Source organism: Dromiciops gliroides, chromosome 4 (genome assembly GCF_019393635.1).
Source record: "Dromiciops gliroides isolate mDroGli1 chromosome 4, mDroGli1.pri, whole genome shotgun sequence".
In the NCBI taxonomy this organism is placed as follows: Eukaryota; Metazoa; Chordata; class Mammalia; order Microbiotheria; family Microbiotheriidae; genus Dromiciops; species Dromiciops gliroides.
Genome location: NC_057864.1, coordinates 368720402 through 368741592, shown reverse-complemented (window position 1 = coordinate 368741592; position 21191 = coordinate 368720402). Strand labels below are relative to the sequence as shown.

General features: G+C 37.9%; 1 protein-coding gene across 2 annotated transcripts in view; it reads left to right on the top strand.

Annotated features, from left to right (window-relative positions):
• Positions 1-3169: 3169 nt before the first annotated feature.
• The window catches only part of STX7 (syntaxin 7), a 63670-nt gene continuing 45648 nt past the window's right edge, over positions 3170-21191 (top strand). Inside the window, exons 1-2 of one of the 2 annotated variants that reach the window (XM_043962430.1) lie at positions 3170-3364; positions 14631-14786. In XM_043962430.1, the coding sequence (XP_043818365.1) occupies positions 14702-14786 (85 nt within the window). In that variant the 5' untranslated portion in view covers positions 3170-3364; positions 14631-14701. Of the gene's footprint in view, positions 3365-3547; positions 3701-14630; positions 14787-21191 lie in introns of those variants that run through there. The other variant, XM_043962429.1, reaches the window with a different exon arrangement.

Genomic DNA, 21191 nt, shown 5'->3' with positions numbered 1-21191 from the left:
AAAAAGAAAAGAAAAAAGAAAACAAATGGATTATCATATCTCTTTCTGCATTCATTTTATTGTTAGATGTTATTTTGGTTGGAGTGTTTGTAGAAAATTCAGCTTCACACAGATGTGTTTGGAAAAGAGAAAAACATTTGATAATTGTGAAAATTCTTCTTTGATGCTACCACAAAACTTGGCAAGTTGTAGTTACAAAGTTAGTAGTAGCTGAGAGAAGTTAGTTGTGAATCTAAGAAATTATCAATAAAGTTTTTATACTGTTATGTTAAAAGTCATTGTTCCACTAATTTATGCATAATTTTATCATACTATGCTTTGTTCATTTGGAAAATATTAGCTCACAGAATTACATATGCCTTCCAAATGATGACACATTCCATTATACAATATTTAAAAATCACAATTGTTAATATCATTCCCTGATGTCATCAGAAAAATCTCTAAGTATTAAAAAGTTGTCAGACTCATGGTATCATGGATGTATATTTCCCCCAATTTTTTTTCTTGAAATTTTAAGTTTTATATTTAGCAACAAATTCTATCAATTGTTTTCCTTGAGGTAAGCAGCTCACTACATTCATTTTTGAAAAAAAAAAATGCTACCAACCATGCTAATGCTAACACTATGGTTATTCAGTCATTCTTTCAAGTAAAAATGATTATCTGGCAATTCACATGATTGTGCAAGCAGTTTTCCTGGAGAAAACCATTACCCTTCTGTATGCAGCAGAATGTATACTCCCCATTTTATCACATAGAATATTAAAAAGATATTACTCAAGTGTTGAGATTTAATAAAATCAATATTTTCTCTTATTTCATCAAGGACATTCTTAAATTAAGCTTTTTGTTTTTCACTGCAAGTAAATAGGAATGCTGAATACAATGACTAGAAGTATAATTTTGAGTTCATCCCTTGATTTGTGCTATGGCAGTAGGAGTTTTACCCAGAACCACTTTTGTACCATCAGCACAAATGTCAATACGGCTGCTTCAGGATAAGCCATGAGATTCAAAAAAGTTTTTCAACTCTATATAGTTCCATACCATTTGTATTTGTTACCAAGAATTTACAAAAAGTTCTTCAGTGATTTCCTGTTACCAGATGAATACACAGAAATTATCAAGTTTAGCCAAGTTCACACATTTGTCCAATTGTAAGGCAAAAGCACAATTCTATAGATGAGATAGTCTATATTATTGCAGCCAAATCTTGATTTCATGTATCATTGGAAAACTCCACTGTACACTTCTGAAAGGAGAATGAACAAAGCAAATAGCATATTAGTATTATCGTGAAGGTTTGACCTTGCACAGTGCTTGAAAGGGTCTCTCTAGGATCTCCAGAAATCCTCAGACTATAGTTTGAGAATAGCTATTCTAAAGCAGATAGCTATTTCTGAAATGAATCTGTGACAATAACCAGTTACTTCCTTTCTGTTAAGATCTAGTCAGTTTCACAGAATTACAGAAGTTGAAAGTAGGAGGGTACCTCAGTGGCCATTAAAAGGTGTTCATCAAAAAATAATACCTCCAGCCCTTTTAAGAAAGAGTTCCTAGCACAGGAGCATGAACCTTCTAAGTAGCCTTATTAAAAGATCCTGTGCCCTTTGATTTCTTATTACTGTACAATATTCTCTATCTTCTTTTTCCATTTTCCTTGTACCTACTTTTGTCTTTAAGTCAGAGACTCAATCCATAGATATATTCATTGATGATACAAAATGATTTGTTTTCTCTCCCTCTCCTTCATCTTCATGCATAATACTATATGTATCTATTTGTGTATGTATGTATATTACCACCTCATCTACTTCATTTTCTATAACAGATAAGCTTAGTCTTCATGATGGATTTGTTTATTCTAATTTATTAATTTTGCTTATGCTCATTAATTATGCTTATGGTATTAAACAGGAAATTATATTTCTTGTTGCTCCCTTTGTCAATCAATGACCACAATGAAGTGTCAATGAGGTGTCTTACCTTCCAAGGGGAGATGCAATCAAAATATTTTTCTAACAGGCACAATGAGCCTTCATAAGAAGTCCCAAACAATGACCTCACCCCTATAATCTTTCCAAACTGACCTACTCATCAACCACATACATTTTATTTACTTCAAGCAAAGCACCTATTAATTTTCTATTTCAGACAGCATTTCTCAAACACAACAAAAATTTTGAATTAGGATTACAAAGATTTCTCAGGGCATTTAAAGCCCTTTGCAATCTGACAGCTTTATACCTTTTTAGTCATCTGACATTTTACTTCCCTGGATTCACTTTGGCCCAACTACACTTGACCACTACTTTCAAGTAGCCTAATCTATTTCCTATTTTGGTGCCTTTTGCTGGTTCTCCCCCATGCCTGGAATGCTCTGCCCCCTCACTCCTACCTCTCAGTTCCCTTCCCTTCCCCAGTCCCCTTCCTCTTCAAAACTAAGTTTAAATTCTGCTTTCTCCAAGAGGGCTTTGCCTGTTACTTCCAATTGCTAATGCATATTACCCTTTCAGATTACATACGCACACACACACACAATATAGATGATAGATAAAGTGTGTATGAACAGACATATGCATACACACATGTACAAACATATGTAAATAGACACAACACAAATACACATGCATGTAATATATACAAGTTACATGTGTTGCATATGTAAATATATGTAGCAATGTAAATAAACGGTATATACTATATACACATATTTACATACCTTCTATTTCCCTAGTTATTTACATAGTGTCTCCCCAAACCCCTCCCCCCCATCCCCCCATCCCCATTAGAGGGAGCTCCTTGAGATCAGGGCTAGGTTTTTTGCGCCTCTATGTCCTTTCTGGCCTTTGTGTCCTGTGTCCACAGCGTTAAGCACCGCGTCTGGCATATAGTAAGAACTTAATAAATAAATGCTTATTGACTATTTAACAACAGTCACACCCCAGATATTACTCTTCACTTAACCACCCAGTTAGGCTTCTGGGCTGGTGTGTGCCCCTACGGTTTCAAGGCAAAACAGTGAAATCTTTGTCTCCATCCACACAGTCAAGAAACAATAATCGTTCTCTCTCTTCCCATTTGTAGGCGAAGAATGAGCAGAACGGGCGGGGTCTGCGACTCCACCCTCGGACTCTGTTGGTCCCTCCTAACTAATGGGGAGCAGTGAATGGAAATTCTGGATATGTGTTTATTGACGTAACTGCCAAAGGTCCGTGGAAAGGGGATTATTATGTTTTTTAAGTAAACGAAATACAATTTAATCATAGCAAAGATTAAGACAAACAGGTTAGGGTCTTTTGTATCCGCCCAGGGCGGCGGCGGCGGCGGCGGCTTTCTTCACGGTAAAGGAGACGGACAGGTAACCTCATTCCTTTCGTACTGACGGATGGGCTAAGATACGTCCCCTGCTCTCTGGTAGCATAAGTGGCTTCGCACCGGGAAGAAGGGCGGAAAAAAAAAAAAAAAAAGGAAGGGTGGGAGGGAAAGGGCGGGTGTCACTCAGCACTCGGGGCCAATGAGAGAGGTCGGTGCCCCGCCTCTTTTCCTGGGCTCTGCAGCAGGGCGAGCGCAGCGGGGAGGCGGCGGCTGCGAACCACCGCCCATCAGCTGAGACATTCAGCCGGGTGCCTTCCGGGACGCTTACGGGTGGCGGCCGGTGGAGGAGGAGGAGGAGGAGGCAAAGGTGGAGGTCTTGGTAAGAGGACGTCTGGGGCCCCTCGGCCGTTCAGCGCGCCCGTGGAGCGGTGCCGATGCCTTTGCGGCCTTGCCCGCTGTCTGCAGGAGTCTCTGCAGCGTCCCTCCTGTCTGTGTCATGTGGTGTCTGTTGGCCGCCGCCCTGGGTTTTGCCGCAGCCACGGGAAGGGCTGGCTGCACCTCCGGGAGTCGCAGCCGCTTCTCTCCGCTTCCCTTCCCCCTTCCCGGTTGCTGGGGCGGAGGAGGCCTGGGCAATTTCTAGCTGTACTGGGGCCGAGGGGCGTTCTTTGCTGACCTGACGGAAGGCGGGCTGTGTAGAGAGGGGTGGGGGGCGCTAGTTCCGCATTCCTGGCGAGCTCAGCTGGCCCCGGCACTGCCCACTTGCCTTCTTCCTCCCTGGGTGAGCCGGCGCTAGCCCCTGTTGTGTTCCCAGACCTCTCCTTGTGTTGCTCCTTCCTGTTGCCTCTGTATTCCCAAAGCCCTAACACCTGAACCTGTTGCTCCGAGGAGGACCCTGGAGAGTAAAGTCGGTGCCCCTGCGGGCGCCGGGGAAATACGAATGTACTCCAACACGTCTATCCCTTTCTCAGCTCTCCCAGGTCTTTTCTTTCTTAGCTCATCCGGGCATAAGCACCATGCACAAAGACAATTTGCACACGTGAAATCAGGAGGTAGGGAAATAGCTCATGGTGTACTTTCCAGTGATTAAAAGTTCTACTGGGAAACATTGAAACCACGAACCCTGGGAGAGTCAGTTGATGAGATGAACCAGAAATTCATATTCCTGCCCCAAGCAATGGAACTGACCTCTTCCTCTTTTCAACTCGTGTTTAATAAACAAGTTTCAGAGTATCCTTTCTGAACATTCAAGAACTGAAAAAATAGAATGCTGTACTGAAATAAATGAACCATCGTTTGTCAGGAAGTCACACATTGGGTTAAGTTCATTTGTGGACTTTGGTTGAAATGTTTAATTTTCAGTTGCTTAAAAAATAGTTATCAAGAGCTTTTGAAAACAAAGAAAACAGTTCTTCCAGATTCTTCCTAGTCACTTTTGTCTTGCATTTCTTTTAGATTTAATTAATTTTTTATTTTTAAAAATTTTTGTTTGTTTGTTTTACGGGGCTTTGGGGGTTAAGTGACTTGCCCAGGGTCACACAGCTAGTAAGTGTCAAGTGACTGAGACCGGATATGAACTCAGGTACTCTTGAATCCACTGTGCCACCTAGCTGCCCCTTCCATTTCTTTTAAATAGAAAAAAATCCATTGCCCAGGTCAGACCACATTTTTAAAAAAAACCTTTCAAGTTATTTAAAATTGAAATATAGTGTTCTAAATATTGAAATTGACTTTGCACTTCCCCCAACATATTCCAGCTAGTGTCTTTCAGAACAATTTCCTGCCTATATGCAGACTCAGGCAAATCATTTTGCAAGTTTGTGAAATACTTCTCAGTTTGGTAATGTTCTGATAATAGATAACCCTTCTGGTCTAGCCCAAGTCACACCTGTGCAGATTGATAATGGTCCTGACATGTCTTGTGATATGGAGCCTCAGTAGCAGGTTGTCTCAAACTTGTGACTCAAGGATTGTGCTCTGGATTCTTAGTTTCCACATCAGTTAATAAGAAACCATATTAACTCACTAACACCCTTTCCCATCTTTGTTTTTTTCTCCCCTCTGGTCACTTTTACTCCTCATGACACAAACCCTATAAACCCTAGACTTTAGTTTTCTCTAAGTTCCAAATTTTGGTGCACACAAGTAATACAGATGCAAGTAGTTAAAGTATGAACCTAAATATGGAATTTTAATTGATGCCAAAATTGGGTCCAAATTTTGGTGCACACAAGTAATACAGATGCGAATAGTTTTTGGTTTTTTTAATGTAATTTTTTGTTTTTTGCCTTTGATAAGCTTTTATTTTCTTATTTATAGTTTTGGGTTCCAATTTTTATCCCTCCTTCCCTCCTCCCTCCCTGAGGCTGTAAACAATCAGATATAGGTTATACCTGTACAATTATGTAAAACATTACCATAATAGTCATTTTGTATAAGAAAACTTGAATAAAAGAAAAAAATGAAAATGAAAAATAGCATGCTTCAGTCTGTGTTCCATCAATATAAGTTCTTTCTTTAGAGGTAGATAGAAGTTTTAATCCATAGTACTTTGGGATTGTCTTGGATCATTGTATTGTTGAGAAAAGTTAAGTCTTTCACAGTTCTACATCAAACAGTATTGCTGTCCCTGTGCCCAATGTTCTCTTGGTTCTGCTCTCTTCACTATACATCAGTTCATGCAAGTCTTTCCAGGCCTTTCTGATATCATCCTACTTGCCATTTCTTATGGTACAATAACATCCCATCACCATCATATGCCAAAGCTTGTTTAGCTATTCCCCAATTAATGGCCATTCCTTTGATTTTCAATACAGATGTGATTGAAGTAAGTATGAACCTAAATATGGAATTATAATTGATTCCAAAATTTGCTGCTTGTTGGGGTGGAGGTTGTGGTGAACATGAAAAATCCCTGTGGTAATGTAAGCTGGAATTGAATAGGACTTGGATGCTAGAAGATCTCAGAAATGAAGTAAATGGGGGGGGGGGGGGTTGTTTGTTTGTTTTTTTAAAGTTCTAGAGAGAGAATCTCCAAATAGGCTATGATAGCTTCCATACTGGGGAACAAGTTCGTTAACTACCTTTTGTTACTGAATAATAACAGTAAGGAATAGATCCTGGATCTGTCATTTCATTGATATAGGGGATTTCCACATGTGGAAACTGCTTCTATCTATGCATATCAGCACCTTCTCTGAAATTTATAGTTTTAGAGAGTTCTGCCCAATGAATTGTTCTGGTTGTGTATATCAGAGGTGAGACTTGGACCCAGGCCTATCCACTACACCAGGCTGTCACAGTAACAGCAACAATAAACATTAGAATGACCAGGTACTATTGATGCATTTTTTAAGACACTTGAAACTTTATAAGGCTTAGGTGTTTCTACATTATACTTCATCCCTTTTTCTCTTATCTTTATCAGTGGTTTTTTTTTTTGTTTGTTTTTTTAGCTTTTTCAAATAACAAAAGAAATAGAACCAAATGCATCAAATGACAGTTCGGTCCTTCAAAGTATTCTTAAATTTTGGTCATTCTATGTTGTTGTTGAGTCATTTCAGATGTGTCTGACTCCTTTGACCCCATTTTGTTGTCTTCTTGGCAGAGATACTAGAAGGGTTTGCCATTTCCTTCTCCAGCTCATTTTACAGGTGAGGAACTGAGGCAAACAGGGCTAAGTGATTTGCCCAGGGTCACACAGCTAGTAAGTGTCTGAGGATGGATTTGAACTCAAGAAGAATCTTCCTGATTTCAAACCCAGTGTTTTATCCACTTTGCCACATAGCTGCCATAGTTGTCCTTCTATAGTTATTAATTCAGTGCCCTCACTGGGGAAGGGGCACATAAATCCTACCTTTGTGGTGGTTTTGGCCATCCGATCAATCAATAAACATTTATTATATGTTAACTGTGTGTCAGGTACTGTATTGAGTGCTGGGATACTTAGAAAATGAATAGGTCCCATAGTGCCAGAGTGTAAAGAATCAGTGAAATTAAATTGTTGTCACTGTCTAAACTCCTTTAAGTACATTTATTTATGTCTGTAACTGAGCATCTAATCACTGCCTATGCTTCAGTACTTAAAAAATCAATAATTTTATTGGTATGAGTATTGTCTCCCCTGTCACTGGTCACAATTCTTTTATGCCTTAGTAATCTGCATGAGTTTCTGTAGTCAAACCACCGTTCTGACTCAGTAATGCTGGTGACAACTCTGGAGATTTTAAATAGGCTTTTTTCCTCATCCAGTAGACATATGGTCTGTACCCAGGCCTGTAAAAAAACCTTATAAGATGTTACACTGGCATGGCCTTTACGAACCTAGGGCCATCTTGATATCAGGGTGAGTATATCAGGTTGGGAGTCTAATGGTGGAACCTCACCTAGTAGACACTTAAATGCTTTTGAATTGAAATGCCCATGTAAATTTTGTACCCCAGCATAAATATTCTTTTATCCAAACTTTATATATATGTATGTGTGTATATAGTATATATATATATATATATATATATATATATATATACATACATATACACATACACACATACACACAATAATTGAGGGTACTATTTAGTAAAATAGCTTTTGTATGAAAAATCTAGTTTTAATTTATCCTTTAAAATGCTCTTTAGAATTGGCTTAAGTTAAAAAAAAAATAAAAAGCAAAGGTTGTTATTTGGAACATGAAACCTCTGTCAGCTTTTTAGCCTTTTCTTTGGCATCTTTATATTCTCAAGTTTGTTTGGAAAAAATGCAGGATTTAGAGTTAGAAGACCTAGGTTCAAGACTCTAGTTTTTAACCCCAGGTTAATCAATTCACTTAACCTCTCCAGGCCTCAATTTGTTCATCTCTAAAATGAAGGGGTATAATTAGATGGCTTCTAAGGTCCCTAATGTGGGATCTCTGAGGCTGGAAATTCTGTTTCCTAAACTGATGAATTTGTCATAAGATAAGTGATGCAGTTTCTAAATAAAATGTTTCCAAAAGTTATCTCAGAAAAATAAGAAAATTTTAAATCTAAAGGTTTTCTTTCTGAAATTAATGAGCCTAAGTTTCTTGGGGCAGAGACAGTATAGAGGGTTTTCTCCCTTTATTTCCTTCTATTGAACACATAGTTTCTTTTTGAATTAACTCTTCTACCAGCCATGGAAGGCTATGTATTTCATCATAATATCTAAGTAAACTAGCAAAATACTGACTTGTATGCACCGATCACAGTCTTTGCTTAGGCTAGCTCTTTTTTTTTTTTTTTTAGTGAGGCAATTGGGGTCAAGTGACTTGCCCAGGGTCACACAGCTAGTAAGTGTTAAGTGTCTGAGGCCAGATTTGAACTCAGGTACTCCTGACTCCAGGGCTGGTGCTCTATCCACTGTGCCATCTAGCTGCCTCTTAGGCTAGCTTTTAAAGAAACACTTTCACTAATCCCTCTATATAATATATTTAATCATTTCTTGTCACTTATTTATATTTTCCCATCCTGAAATTATTCCAACTTTTTGAATTCCTGATATTCAAGTTGCTAGAACTTGATGATGCTCTTTTAGATTTTTATCATCACTTAATTATTTTTCTTTGAGCAGGTGCTTGCTCTCTACAGAACTTTTGTTCATTTTTCTTATTTATGGTTCTCACCTCTTTTCCTTCCACTCATCATTCACTTAATATGAGATGATCAGCATTTTGCTTGTATTCTAAAGACACAGAGAACACTTCAGAGAACAGTAACTAGGGATAGATAATATCCAACAGCTTAATTGTATGGACAGTCCCCATTCACTATGTAACTCAGGAAAAAACTAGCAGTGACAGAAAAGGAGGAAGTGGGGGTGAAACTGATGGTGGATGAGTAGCAAATGGCACCTTCTTGTATTTTGCTCCATTCTATGCAGTTTGTCATGAACCTCAGCTTAATGAAATAGGTCCTCAACAAACTAAACTGCTCAGTTTCCCATCCTGTTTCTTACCCAGGCAACCACCCATGACCTTGACCTCTAGTCAAATTAAAAATACAACCTAGTTAAACAGTCTGAGGGGAAACTTGTTCTCAAGCTTTGATACAACATAATACTAAAGCCTCAATTGATTGCATCTACTCTGTTTCTTTTGTCAGCTAATTTGGTAACTTTACCCTCCTCCAAGTAACAGGCTTTATCTGATAAGTGCTCTTTTTTGTGATACTGTGTTACTTTGGAATTCTGCCTAATTTCCTCAGGAAAGACACTTGAGGGTGGGGTAGGGGATTACTGATTGTGCTATTGAATATAAAAATGGGTAATTTATTATTTTTTAAGCTTAGAAAAAATAGATCCTAAGAGGTTAGAGTCCTTGAATGTCCATACTGGCTGAAGGTTTAACCATTTTAGGGCATAGTGTGGTCTAGCATATTTGGGGGGCGGGGAGGGGGGAGACTCCTTTTTTTTGTTTGTTTTTATCTCCACTCCTTTCTAATATGGTCTTATCTTATGGGTCTCTAACTTCCTCTTCCCTTTCCCACATCCACCTAAATTTTCCACAAAGAAAAAGTGGAAAAATTTTAAATTTTTAAAAATGCATTTGAGGGGGCAGCTAGGTGGTACAGTGGATAAAGTACCGGCCCTAGATTCTGGAGGACCTGAGTTCAAATCCAGCCTCAGACACTTGAAATTTACTAGCTGTATGACCCTGGGCAAGTCACTTAACCCTCATTGCCCCACCCCAAAAACTGCATTTGGGAGTGAAATAGAATGAAGTAACTACATAAATGTTAATTCTTTTTTATGAGTAGTTTATAATAGTTAACAATCCTTGTACATCCTGCTATTCTAAAAGCCACTAGGCATAACCAATCCTATTTCTTAATTGAAGATGATAGCCCCATTGGTTTTATGGAATTCTGTCTTGATATTTCTCTCTCCCCTTCTTCCCTATTTCCTTTCCCTCTCCTCTTTTTCTCCTCTCTCCTTTCCCTCTTTCCCTCTCCTGTCTCTCCTTTTCTCTGTCTCTCCCCCTTTGCTCCCTCCTCGCCCTTTGAATCAGATTTTCGTTCAAATCCTGACTCAGCAACTTATTAGCACTATGATTGTTAGCTTGTACTTGAGTTTTCTCATCCATAAAATGGGAGTCATAATACCTTTGCCACCCATCTCATAGAGATGTTGTGAGGATCAAATGAGCTAATGCATGTAAAGTGCTTTGGAAATCATAAAGTGCTATATAAATATCAGCCACTATAATTGCTTATTCGTGATCTCAGTCAATTAGGGCTTCAACTTGGAATACTGCACAGCTTTAATAATTAACATGACATAGTATAATGTGTTATAAATTTTCATATGTATATATATATATATATACACATATTTATCAAGAAAAGAGCACGTTTTATTTAATTGTTCTTTTTGTTAGAACTGTTTCTCACATACTTTTAATTCCTGTAGATCACAACACACATGCACACACACACACCTTTAAAATTTTTTTAAACTTGATTTATTCTTCCTGCTTATGGCTCATTTAGCTTTAAAAAAACAACTCAGAAAGTAGCTTTAGATTAAAAAAAAAATTGCTCTGACCAACCACTGCATTTTATGGACTGTGAACTTATGCAGGCATTCAATAACAGACTGTGTCATATGGTAATGTAAGTTTTTGTTCCTAATTTTAAGCAGAGAAGCAAGTTTATGAACTTAGTTTAAATGACTTGCCTGCTATCCTTTAAGCTATCTGTTCTTACATTCTATATCACTCCTAGCAATGAATTTGTTCTGAATCCCATTAGTTTTATTTAGCCCATTGTTTTCTATTAGTTTCAAATAACTTAAAAAAAATTTTTTTTAAGGATAGGGTATGGCAGAGACAAAGGAATTTGGTACAAATCTTGGGGTCAAGAGTTTAAATTGTATGTTAACTGTGTTGGGGAATCATCACAGCATTATCAACCTGTGATCCAAAGGAGCTTGAGTAAAGTTCTCTCTGTAAAATGAACCTTATTTTCTATGTTCAACAGAGACTTTTGTATTTAAGTCAAAGAAATCCCACTGTCTGAAGAATGAACTATATCTAGCTCATGCTCTTTTCAATTTCTGCCCACTTCTCCTCTCTGCCTTTCTGATTCCTACTTATGAAGGCCTATTTTTCAAGCCCCAGCTAGAATCTCATGTCCTCCATGAAGCTACCTGTTGTGGCACTCCCCCAGAAACATCCAACATTTTATGCTCTTCACCACATCATTAACATTCAGTTATGTACTCTTTTTGTTCTCTTTTTGGTTCGTGTCTTATCTCACCAACTGAAAGGTGGAATCTTTGAAGTCAGCAACCTTGTGCACATATGTGAACAAAGTAAAGATCTGTTGGTTGAAGGGAGGGGGGTGAGGAAAGTCAGAAGGCTAACTATGAAGTTTAATGGAGTTTAGTTATGTGACTAATGCCTGGATTTGTCTTGTCAGCTTGGAAATTAAGAGAAATGCTGTGGTATGTAGGAGATTCTATAAATGAATTTATAGGAAAGAGAGAAATATAATTCCAAGTTTATAAGCCTAGAATATTGGCAAATCTGTGGCATTAGTAGTATGGATGTTAGAAGTGGGAGAGAAGTTGTGAGAAGATATTGATGATGGATGGACCAAGGATAAGGGAAAAACTTGGGAGAAGAAATGAGCTTTTGTCAAGACTGCAGGAGAAATGACTTGTCACCATTTTAATAAGAAATGAAACAGCAGAATTCTTCTGACTGAACATTAGTGAGGAAGGCAGGGAAAAGGAATGAGTTATTAAGGGCCTACTATGTGCTAGACATTGTGCTAAGTGCTTTAGAAAATTGTTTCATTTTATCCTTACAACAACCCCTTGAGTTTGGTATTATCATTATCCTCATTTTACAGTTGAGGTCACTGAGGCAGACAGGTTAAATGACTTTTCCAGAGTCACACAGCTAAGAAGTGGCTGAGGCTGGATTTGAACTCAGGTCTTCCTGACTCCAGGCCTAGTGCTCTATCCACTGCCCCACCCAGCTGCTTCTGTGGTTCTGGTTCAACTTGGAATAGGCCAGGGATACTTGATAACTTTTGAATCATTATTCAATAAACATTAAGCCTGCTGAATAGTCATCATCCTAAATCTCAAAGATAGTTCTCACACCAATTCATTGGTGAGGCAGAGATATAGCCTCCATGATGACTTAGCCACCTTGGTACATACACATTACAACAAAAATTCTACACGTTGCAGAACTTTGTCATGAACTGACTCTAGCCTAGTCCCATGGGATTGAAGCAGAATTAGACTTGCCTTGGAGATGTAGTGGAGTGAGTACATTTGACCCACTCAGATGCTTTGCAAATTATCAGTTTTTATTTGCTTATATTCTGCCTTAGATTTCGCTATTTATTAGATGGCTGGTACATTTGTTCTTAGAGAACTACAATTATGCCCCCAGGAGCTAATAGCATACTGGCTAGAGACTTCCTTGGCAAATAGCTTTGGACCAGGTTGGATGGAACATGCTCTCACCTTGTTTATTTGATTCATACATATCTAAGCTCTTTGAACATTTTAACAATCTTGTCTCTGTTGCTTCTTTCTTTTAAAATTTGATCGCTTAAAAAAAAAAATGAACTTCCATCATGACTTCATGGAAAATGTTAGCTTCAACAACCTCTTTTTACACAAATTTATTTGTTCTCTTTTCTAGTCAGAATTTCCAGCATCTCTGTTCTTTGTAAAACAAGACAATCCGCCCTTCCTGACATTCCTTTTAGACTTGATTTTGGGGACATTATATCTACTAATGATTTTCCTATTTATGTGTCCCTATGGGCTTCTTTTCTTGCCAAAGTTCATCTGGAAGTGCTTCCTAAGATGAGAACCTCAGCCCCATTTTCAAATTCTTCTACATATTTATTTACATTCACCCAATATGATTTCAGTTAACCACCTATGTCCAAATGACACCTATAGTTATTATTCTAGTCTTTATTTTTCATTCTTTCCGTTCTATACTTCTCATTATTTAAGAAGTCAACCTTTGACTTTCTAGCTGAATCATCCAATATGAAATTAAATTTATCATTTTTTTCATCTTATAACATTTTTATCATCATTTTAACACCAGTCTTTCCAATGTCTTTTGTATTTTTTTTTAATAACTTAAAAGAATTCTTCATAGAAACAGTATCGGGGGCAAAACCCCATAAATTTTTGTTATATGCCATTGGTATTGATCTTTTAAATCCTTCCTGAAACTTGAAACTTGCAAAACTACAGCTTCTAGGGGCAGCTAGGTGGCGTAGTGGATAGAACACCAGCCCTGAAGTCAGGAGTACCTGAGTTCAAATCCGGCCTCAGACACTTAACACTTACTAGCTGTGTGACCCTTGGCAAGTCACTTAATCCCAATTGCCTCACCAAAAAAAACAAAAACAAAAACAAAAAACTACAGCTTCTAGACATTTCACTCTAATCCCATTTTACCAGCTGCTCCCAGGGCATCTCCATGAGCAACTTGCTATAACATCAGACTCAGGTAGCCAGAAATTATTCATTATCTTCTTCTAAAACTAGACTTCCCCTTTAGCAACCTGTCTGTTCCTATTAATGGCAAAGCTAGTCTCCTGATACCCAATCTTGTAACTTTAAATTTATCTTTGACTCATCTCATTTATTCTCTGGAGATATGTCTCAACTTGTCCTGTTTTTGTCATCACTGTAGTCCATACCCTTATCTAAAGACTTCTTGTTTTAATGTAGGTTCAGTAAATTTAGGCATACCAAGGTAGATTACAAGGGAATATGGAATACAATACTAGAGTGACTGAGAAAGCATTGCATTAAGCACTCTATCCAGTCACAGAATCTGGATGTACTGAGTGAATAGTGTAGTAGATGAGGAACATCTCAGATTTGATGGTTTTTTTGCATGTCCGTTGGTGACCACATTTGTTTAGCCCACCCAGGTTGGTGTTGTATGAGTTTCTGATATTATCTAGCAACCCTTTGTCTTAGATACTCTTCCCTTGCAAATAGAAGGAATCACTACCTTTATATATTAAAGAGACATTCATCTTTAAACACAACTCAGTGGGGGCAAAAGTTTGAAGTCTTTTGCTTAATATCAAGTGTATATTTAATTTAATTATTTTCTTTACAGGCTAGTTTCCTTCATTCTTCTTTGACTTTTTTTTTTAAACTTGGGCATGATTGTATAGTTCATGTATATTCACCATTTCTGTATCCTTACCCTATAAGCTGATTTGAGTTTGATGCTTTTAAGATGTTAAATGAATTACTCTTATATGTAGTCATGCAGCTCTGTTTGACTTTCATTCTAGGTTATCATTTAGAGAAAACTTCTCATCTCTCTCGTCCCATCTGATGAGAGCAGTCAACAAACAGATCAGCTATGTCTTATACTCCAGGAATTGGTGGCGATCCAGCCCAGTTGGCTCAACGCATCTCTTCTAATATCCAAAAGATCACACAATGCTGTAAGTAAGAATTTGAGTTTTTTTTTTTGGAATGAGTTTAAAACATTTATTATTAATTTAAACACCAAAAAAAGGTGGTGGGGGGGGCATTTTCATATACATAACAGAACACAAAAAGAGGATTCTCTATGAAGCCATAAATCTATATTTCATTCCATTTACAATATAATAAATCCTACACATTACTTTTAAAATAATCCTGCTTATCTGCACTTCCTTCCACATTTCCTTCTGTTCTGTGTGTTAAAAAATTATTTTGATGGCTTTTTTTTTTTTTTGCATCACTATTGATAACTCCCCTTGACCTCTTAAACCCCTTCTTCCTACTTCCTTGATCCAATTCAAAACCAAGAGAAAGAAAGAAAAACCCTTGTAAAAAATTATTTTAGTCAAGCAAAACTGACTTATGCAATAGCATGAGCAAAAAATGTATGTCTTTTTCTGTACTTTTCGTCCACCGCTTCTATGTCAAGAGGTAGGTAACATGTTTCATCCCATGTCTTCTGGAAACATGGTTATTGCATTGATAATAAGACTTCAGAGTTGTTCTCCCTCACAGTGATGCTTTCCTTGTATAAATTGTTCTACTTGCTTTACTTTGAATCAGTTCCTGACACCCAGGATTCTTTAAAATCTGCTCAGGTCATTATTTATGGATCAGCAGTAATATTTCAATATGCATTTTAAAAATGTCTATTTTGCTTTCAATTCATAACCTCATAGAAAGATATTCAGAGGAGGAGAACAAGTGATTAAGAGACTGGTGTTGTGTAGCATGTGAGAAAATACCAAAATATTTATAATTCAGGCTTAAAAAATAAAATCTGAGGAAGGGGCACAATTGCATAGATGTCAGTTGTGAAAAGTCTGAACAGGATAAATAGGGTCAAATGCAATGAGAGGGTATAGGTATGCATTTGAAACGTGTTATACAAAGAATTGTGTGAGCATGATATATGATGAGTTTGAAGGAACATTTTGATGAACTCATGACTCGTAGATATGTAAGAGTATTAGAAGGAAGTAGGTATATTTATATAGTTATGTCTCTCTCTTTCTCTCTCTCTTTTTTTCATGAGGCAGTTGGGGTTAAGTGACTTGCCCAGGGTCACACAGCTAGTAAATATCAAGGGTCTGAGGCCAGATTTCAACTCAAGTCCTCCTGAATCCAGGGTCGGTGCTTTATCTACCGTGCCACCTAGCTGCCCCCTATACCCAAATTTTACAATAATGTACTGTAAACATCTTATTAAAAAAAGAAAAGAAAAGAAAAGAAATCCAAACTTCTCTGGTGTGAAGGGAGGGCCAAAACATTTTATACAGATTTTCCAGGTCCCTGGGGCACCTTGTCTCTAGCCCCCATACTGTGAAAGGGATAACTGTATTGTAATATTCCTGTCCAGCTATAAAGAGGAACTATATGAGGGTGGTGAGAATGAAATGGAGTTGATGAAACTGATATAAGGGATATTGCATGAGGAAAATCAATAGGCCTTGGTAGCAAATAAGATTTGACAGTTAAGAGAGTTTTCAAGCAAGGAGTTAGTAGGTAATTGGGTGAATTGCCAGTGAAACACTTAATAAAGTAAGTAGGTTTAAGAAGGGGAAGCATGTCTGGGGGGCGATAGTGAGGTGGAGAAAGAAAGATGTTCTGTTTTTCCTTGAAGTTGGAACTTGTAGTGAAATATCCAGTAGACAGGATGTCCTATCAGCAAGTGGAGATTTGAGTTTGGTGCTCCAATAGAGAGGTCAAGGCTAGTGCAATCGCTTAGGAGTTATTTGTTAGGAAATGATAAGTAAAGATGTTGGTTTAAAGGAATTTGCCAAGGGGGACAGGGGACACAAGAGAAACAGAGGGAGTGGAGTCACTGAATGTTAGATTTGAGAAAGACTTCCAAAATTATCTAGTTCAGTGAATCACAGAAGTCAAGTCAACAAGTATTTATTTTGCACTTTCTATGTGCCAGGCACTGTGCTAAGAGCTGGGAATATAAAGTCAGGTCAAAAACAGACAAGCAAACAGACAAACAAACAAACAAACAAACAAACAAAACCAAACCCAACAATCCTTGCTTTCAGCGAGATCACAATCTAACAGAAGAGATTATTTGAAAAAAGAAAACTGTATAAAAAAAAGAGGATACAGGATAAGTTGGAGATCATCACAGAGGGAAGGCAGGTGGGTAATAAGCATTTAATAAGTGCTTACTATATGCCAGGAACTATGTTAAGCATTCTAAGGCATGAGCATTATGGGGATTAGGAAAGGCTTGGAAAAGGTTGGGTTTTAGCTAGGACTTGAGTTAGAAGGGACCTCAGAGGCAAGCTAGTCCAACCAATTCATCAAAGGAATCCCACCATGGCAAAGAACATGCATCTGGTAGGGTTAGAAAAAAGGGAAAAGAGTAAACAAGAAAGACAAGTAACGGTTTTTGTTGTTGTTGTTTTTGTTTTTTTTAGTGAGGCAATTGGGGTTAAGTGATTTGCCCAGGGTCACACATCTAGTAAGTGTTAAGTGTCTGAGGCTGGATTTGAACTCAGGTACTCCTGACTCCAGGGCCGGTGCTCTATCCGCTGAGCCACCTAGCTGCCCCAACAAGTAATAGTTTAAAAGATAAGAGAACTGGATATTGTGGTATCTTCTGATGCCAAGTGAAGAGGAAATATTCAGATATCCACATGGATGGGATGTTCAAAAATATCAAATGATAGAGAAGTCTATATGAATCAATACTAAGAAGAAGTCCTTGGATTTGGAAACAATTAGGTCATTAATAACAGATTAAGTGATTAAGGGAGTAGTATGGAATGGAGGCATTGTGTGTGTAGACAGTTTTTAAGAAGCTAGATGTATATAGAAAATGGAGAACTGGGGCAGCTAGGTGGCACAGTGGATAAAACACCTGCCCTGGATTCAGGAGGACCTGAGTTCAGGTCCAGCCTCAGACACTTGACACTTGCTGACTGTGTGACCCTGGGCAAGTCACTTGGCCCTCATTGCCCTGCAATCAATCAATTAAAAAGAATTTTTTTAAAACCAACAAACAAACTAGCTCCTGCTGGTAAAGTTTGGGGATTTAAGTAATATCTTAATTCCTTAGAGATTGAAATAGCATTATTGAGTTCTCTAGAATACTCATTAAAGGCTACTCGAGTAGGTAGAAAGAGTTATATACTTCTTGATGATCTATTTCACATACACGTTTCATATGGCCAAAGAATGATTTCTAAATATCATGACCTTCAACTTGGTCCATAATATTAGCTATAGCCGTGCTCCAGTGATTCAGATGAGAGATAATGGGTGTATTTTATAGAGCAGTCAGTACTTTTGGTGACTGCACAGATATATAGACGACTTAGGATAAGTAGGAAAGACTTGGTCCTAATCAGTTTCCTTTCTCACTGTGTCTATATTCCAGAAGGACCTTAATCTCCTCTCAGTTGGACTGTTTTAATAGTATCCTGACTGGTCTCCATTGTTTTAGTTTCTCTTTCTCCAATCTATCCTCCATAAAGTTGCTAAAGTAATCTTTGTAAATACATGTTTGTCCATGTTATTCTCCTGTCACAAAACCTTCAATGGTATTGCAAATGGAATTAAATGCACCTTCTTGTCCTATGAGGCGCTCTAATATCTTCTTCCCTATTACCTTTCTTTTTTTCATCATATGCCCTTCCCAAACTTTCTTCTAAATGAAGGGGACTATTGTTCCCTGAATTTGATATTCTCATTTTCCACTTCTGTGCATTTGCACATTATGTCTGCAATGCCCCTTTTCATACCAGAATCCTTATCTTTCTTCCAAGTCTAACTGTAATGTCTCTGAAGCTTTTATTGATCTCCTCAGTTATTTGTGCTCTTTGCTTCTTCAGTTTTCCTTGTACGATACTTGTTTGTGCAAATGTTATATTTCCCCAGTAGCGTATAAGCTTGTTGAGTGTGGGAATGCTTTTTCTGATTTTGTTATTCTTACAACTCAACCCAGTGCATTATGTAGAGAAAGCATTTGATAAATGTCTGTGGACCTGAATATATATGCTGTTCCTAATTTCACCCCATCTTTCCAACTTTCAGTCTAGTCCAGTAGAGAAGCATCTTTATACTTTCATTGTATCATTAGCAATAGAAATGGTTGCTTTGGTAGATTCTGGTTTTTGTTTGTTTTTTATGTTAGGAACAAGAGATTGTTTTTATTATTTATCTGTAACATATTGGAATTTTGTGGAGAATTTCAAATCATGTGCAAAAAAGGGAAGCCAACTGGCATTCCAAAGGGTGGAATTTCTTTATTGGTGGAAAAATGGCTATATTGGGAGGAAGAAACTACTTCAAGAATTCCCAGACAACAGATGTTCAGAGAGAAAATGTGTTCTCCTAGGAAGTATGATATGAGATGTGATTATTAAAGGAAGCATTTGAGTATATGAAGTAGTTGGAATTGGAGCTGTGTATGGGGCAGGTCCTAGAAAGGAGCGTATTTGGGGTTTTCTCATTAAATAATGATTCATAAGAAAGTGAATTAATTGGGTGGTAAATATTTCTAGGAAGGTATTTACCATAGTACTTATTGCTGTAATCACTTTCTAAGAGGCTTATGAGTTCAAATATGATAAAGATCTAGAATTTGAAGAAAGAAAAATATTAGACTCCTGAAATTGAAGCTAATTAGAATCAACATAAAATGGATGAAATGCTATAGAAATAACCCCACCTTAACGGATTGGTTTGTGAATATATTCCTAGTGATAAGATTATGGTGAATTCCAAATCTCATGTTAGGATAAGATGTGACCTGCCAGGCATGATGGTATAAAGCCCATAATTTTTTCAATTTCTTTTCCCCGGGAAGTTGAAGCTGGTGGGTCAGGAGCCCAGAAATTCAGAGCTACAGTGGGCTAGAGCTCCTCTGTTGTCAATACTAAATCAAGCACCATTATGGTGAGCCCCTGGGAGTGGAGGCCAGCAGGCTAGCCTCAGGACATGGGAACCTACCACAGTAAGTAACCTAACAGGTCAAAACCTGCATGCCTATCATCTCATAAAGAGATTCAGTCTCAAAAAACAAACAGGCAAAAGATAAGATGTAATCTTATTAATTATAACCTTAGTCTTGGCTAAGATCATACCATGATGAAGTGCAAGAAGTCTAGAATAAACCTTATATCAGATTATAAGGACTATTCCTGTGTCTCTAGCATTATCCACAGTGGAAAAGGAAATCAGAGATGGGTGAATTTCCTTCCACTGAATTACTTTGTAGGTACGTGTACCATATAGCTTCTCACTGAAGTATTTACTATTACCTATTTCTGCGTCTACTGACTTCTTACGTTAACTTGGATAAGTAACATGATCTTTTGGGGGCTTTAACTTTCTCATAAGCAAGCGAGGGATTGTGACCCAGTGATTCTGAAGGTCTCTGCCAGCTCTAAATCCTGTCATTCAGAGGGAAGAACACTCTAAATTCTACTTCTTCTTCTTCTTCTTTTTTTTTTTTTTGCGGGGCAATAAGGGTTAAGTGACTTGCCCAGGGTCACACAGCTAGTAAGTGTCTGCAACTAGATTTGATTCCATTGATTGCAGACCTGGCATTCTATCCACTATCCCACCTAGCTGCCCATACCTAAAGTTAGAGGACAGCAATTCAGCAGGTTACATATCTCCATGAAAATATCCCTTTCTGGGGGCAGCTAGGTGGCACAATGGATAAAGTACCAGCCCTGGATTCAGGAGGACCTGAGTTCAAATTTGATCTCAGACACTTGACACTTACTAGCTGTGTGACGCTGGGCAGGTCACTTAACCCTCATTGCCCCGCTGAGAGAGAGAGAGAGAGAGAGAGAGAGAGAGAGAGAGAGAGAGAGAGAGAGAGAGAGAGAGAGAGAGATCTCACACTTGGATCTAATTCTGTATTTCCCAAACAATATTCTGTAATTTGGTTTCCTGAGTGGACCTGTCCTAGTGATTGGTATAGCAGATATACTCTTTCAGATTCAGTTTCCTCATTTGTAAAATTGGGATGAGAATAAGAGTACCTACCTTACAGAGTTTTTTGGGGGAATCAAATGAAATAACGTGTAATGTCACAGCAACCTCAAAGCATTAAATGAATACTGATTATTGTTAATATCACCTCCCATTGTAAATTGGCATTCTGGGTAATCTATCTTTTATGAGTTTGGTTAGCATCATTCAGCAAGGGCATGCCCTGCCCCGCCCCCCACCTTTACCCCAACCTGTTCACTGACTAGTGAAGTGGAAAAATCAAATTTCTGAACTAGTGAAGATGAGTAGTTTCAGAATTGTCTTTAAGCCACCCAAGCCCAGATATCCTTTGAGATCTGACCCTGAGCCACCAGAGAGTTTTCTCTCTTACTCACTGCCTCTCAATTACAGTGTGG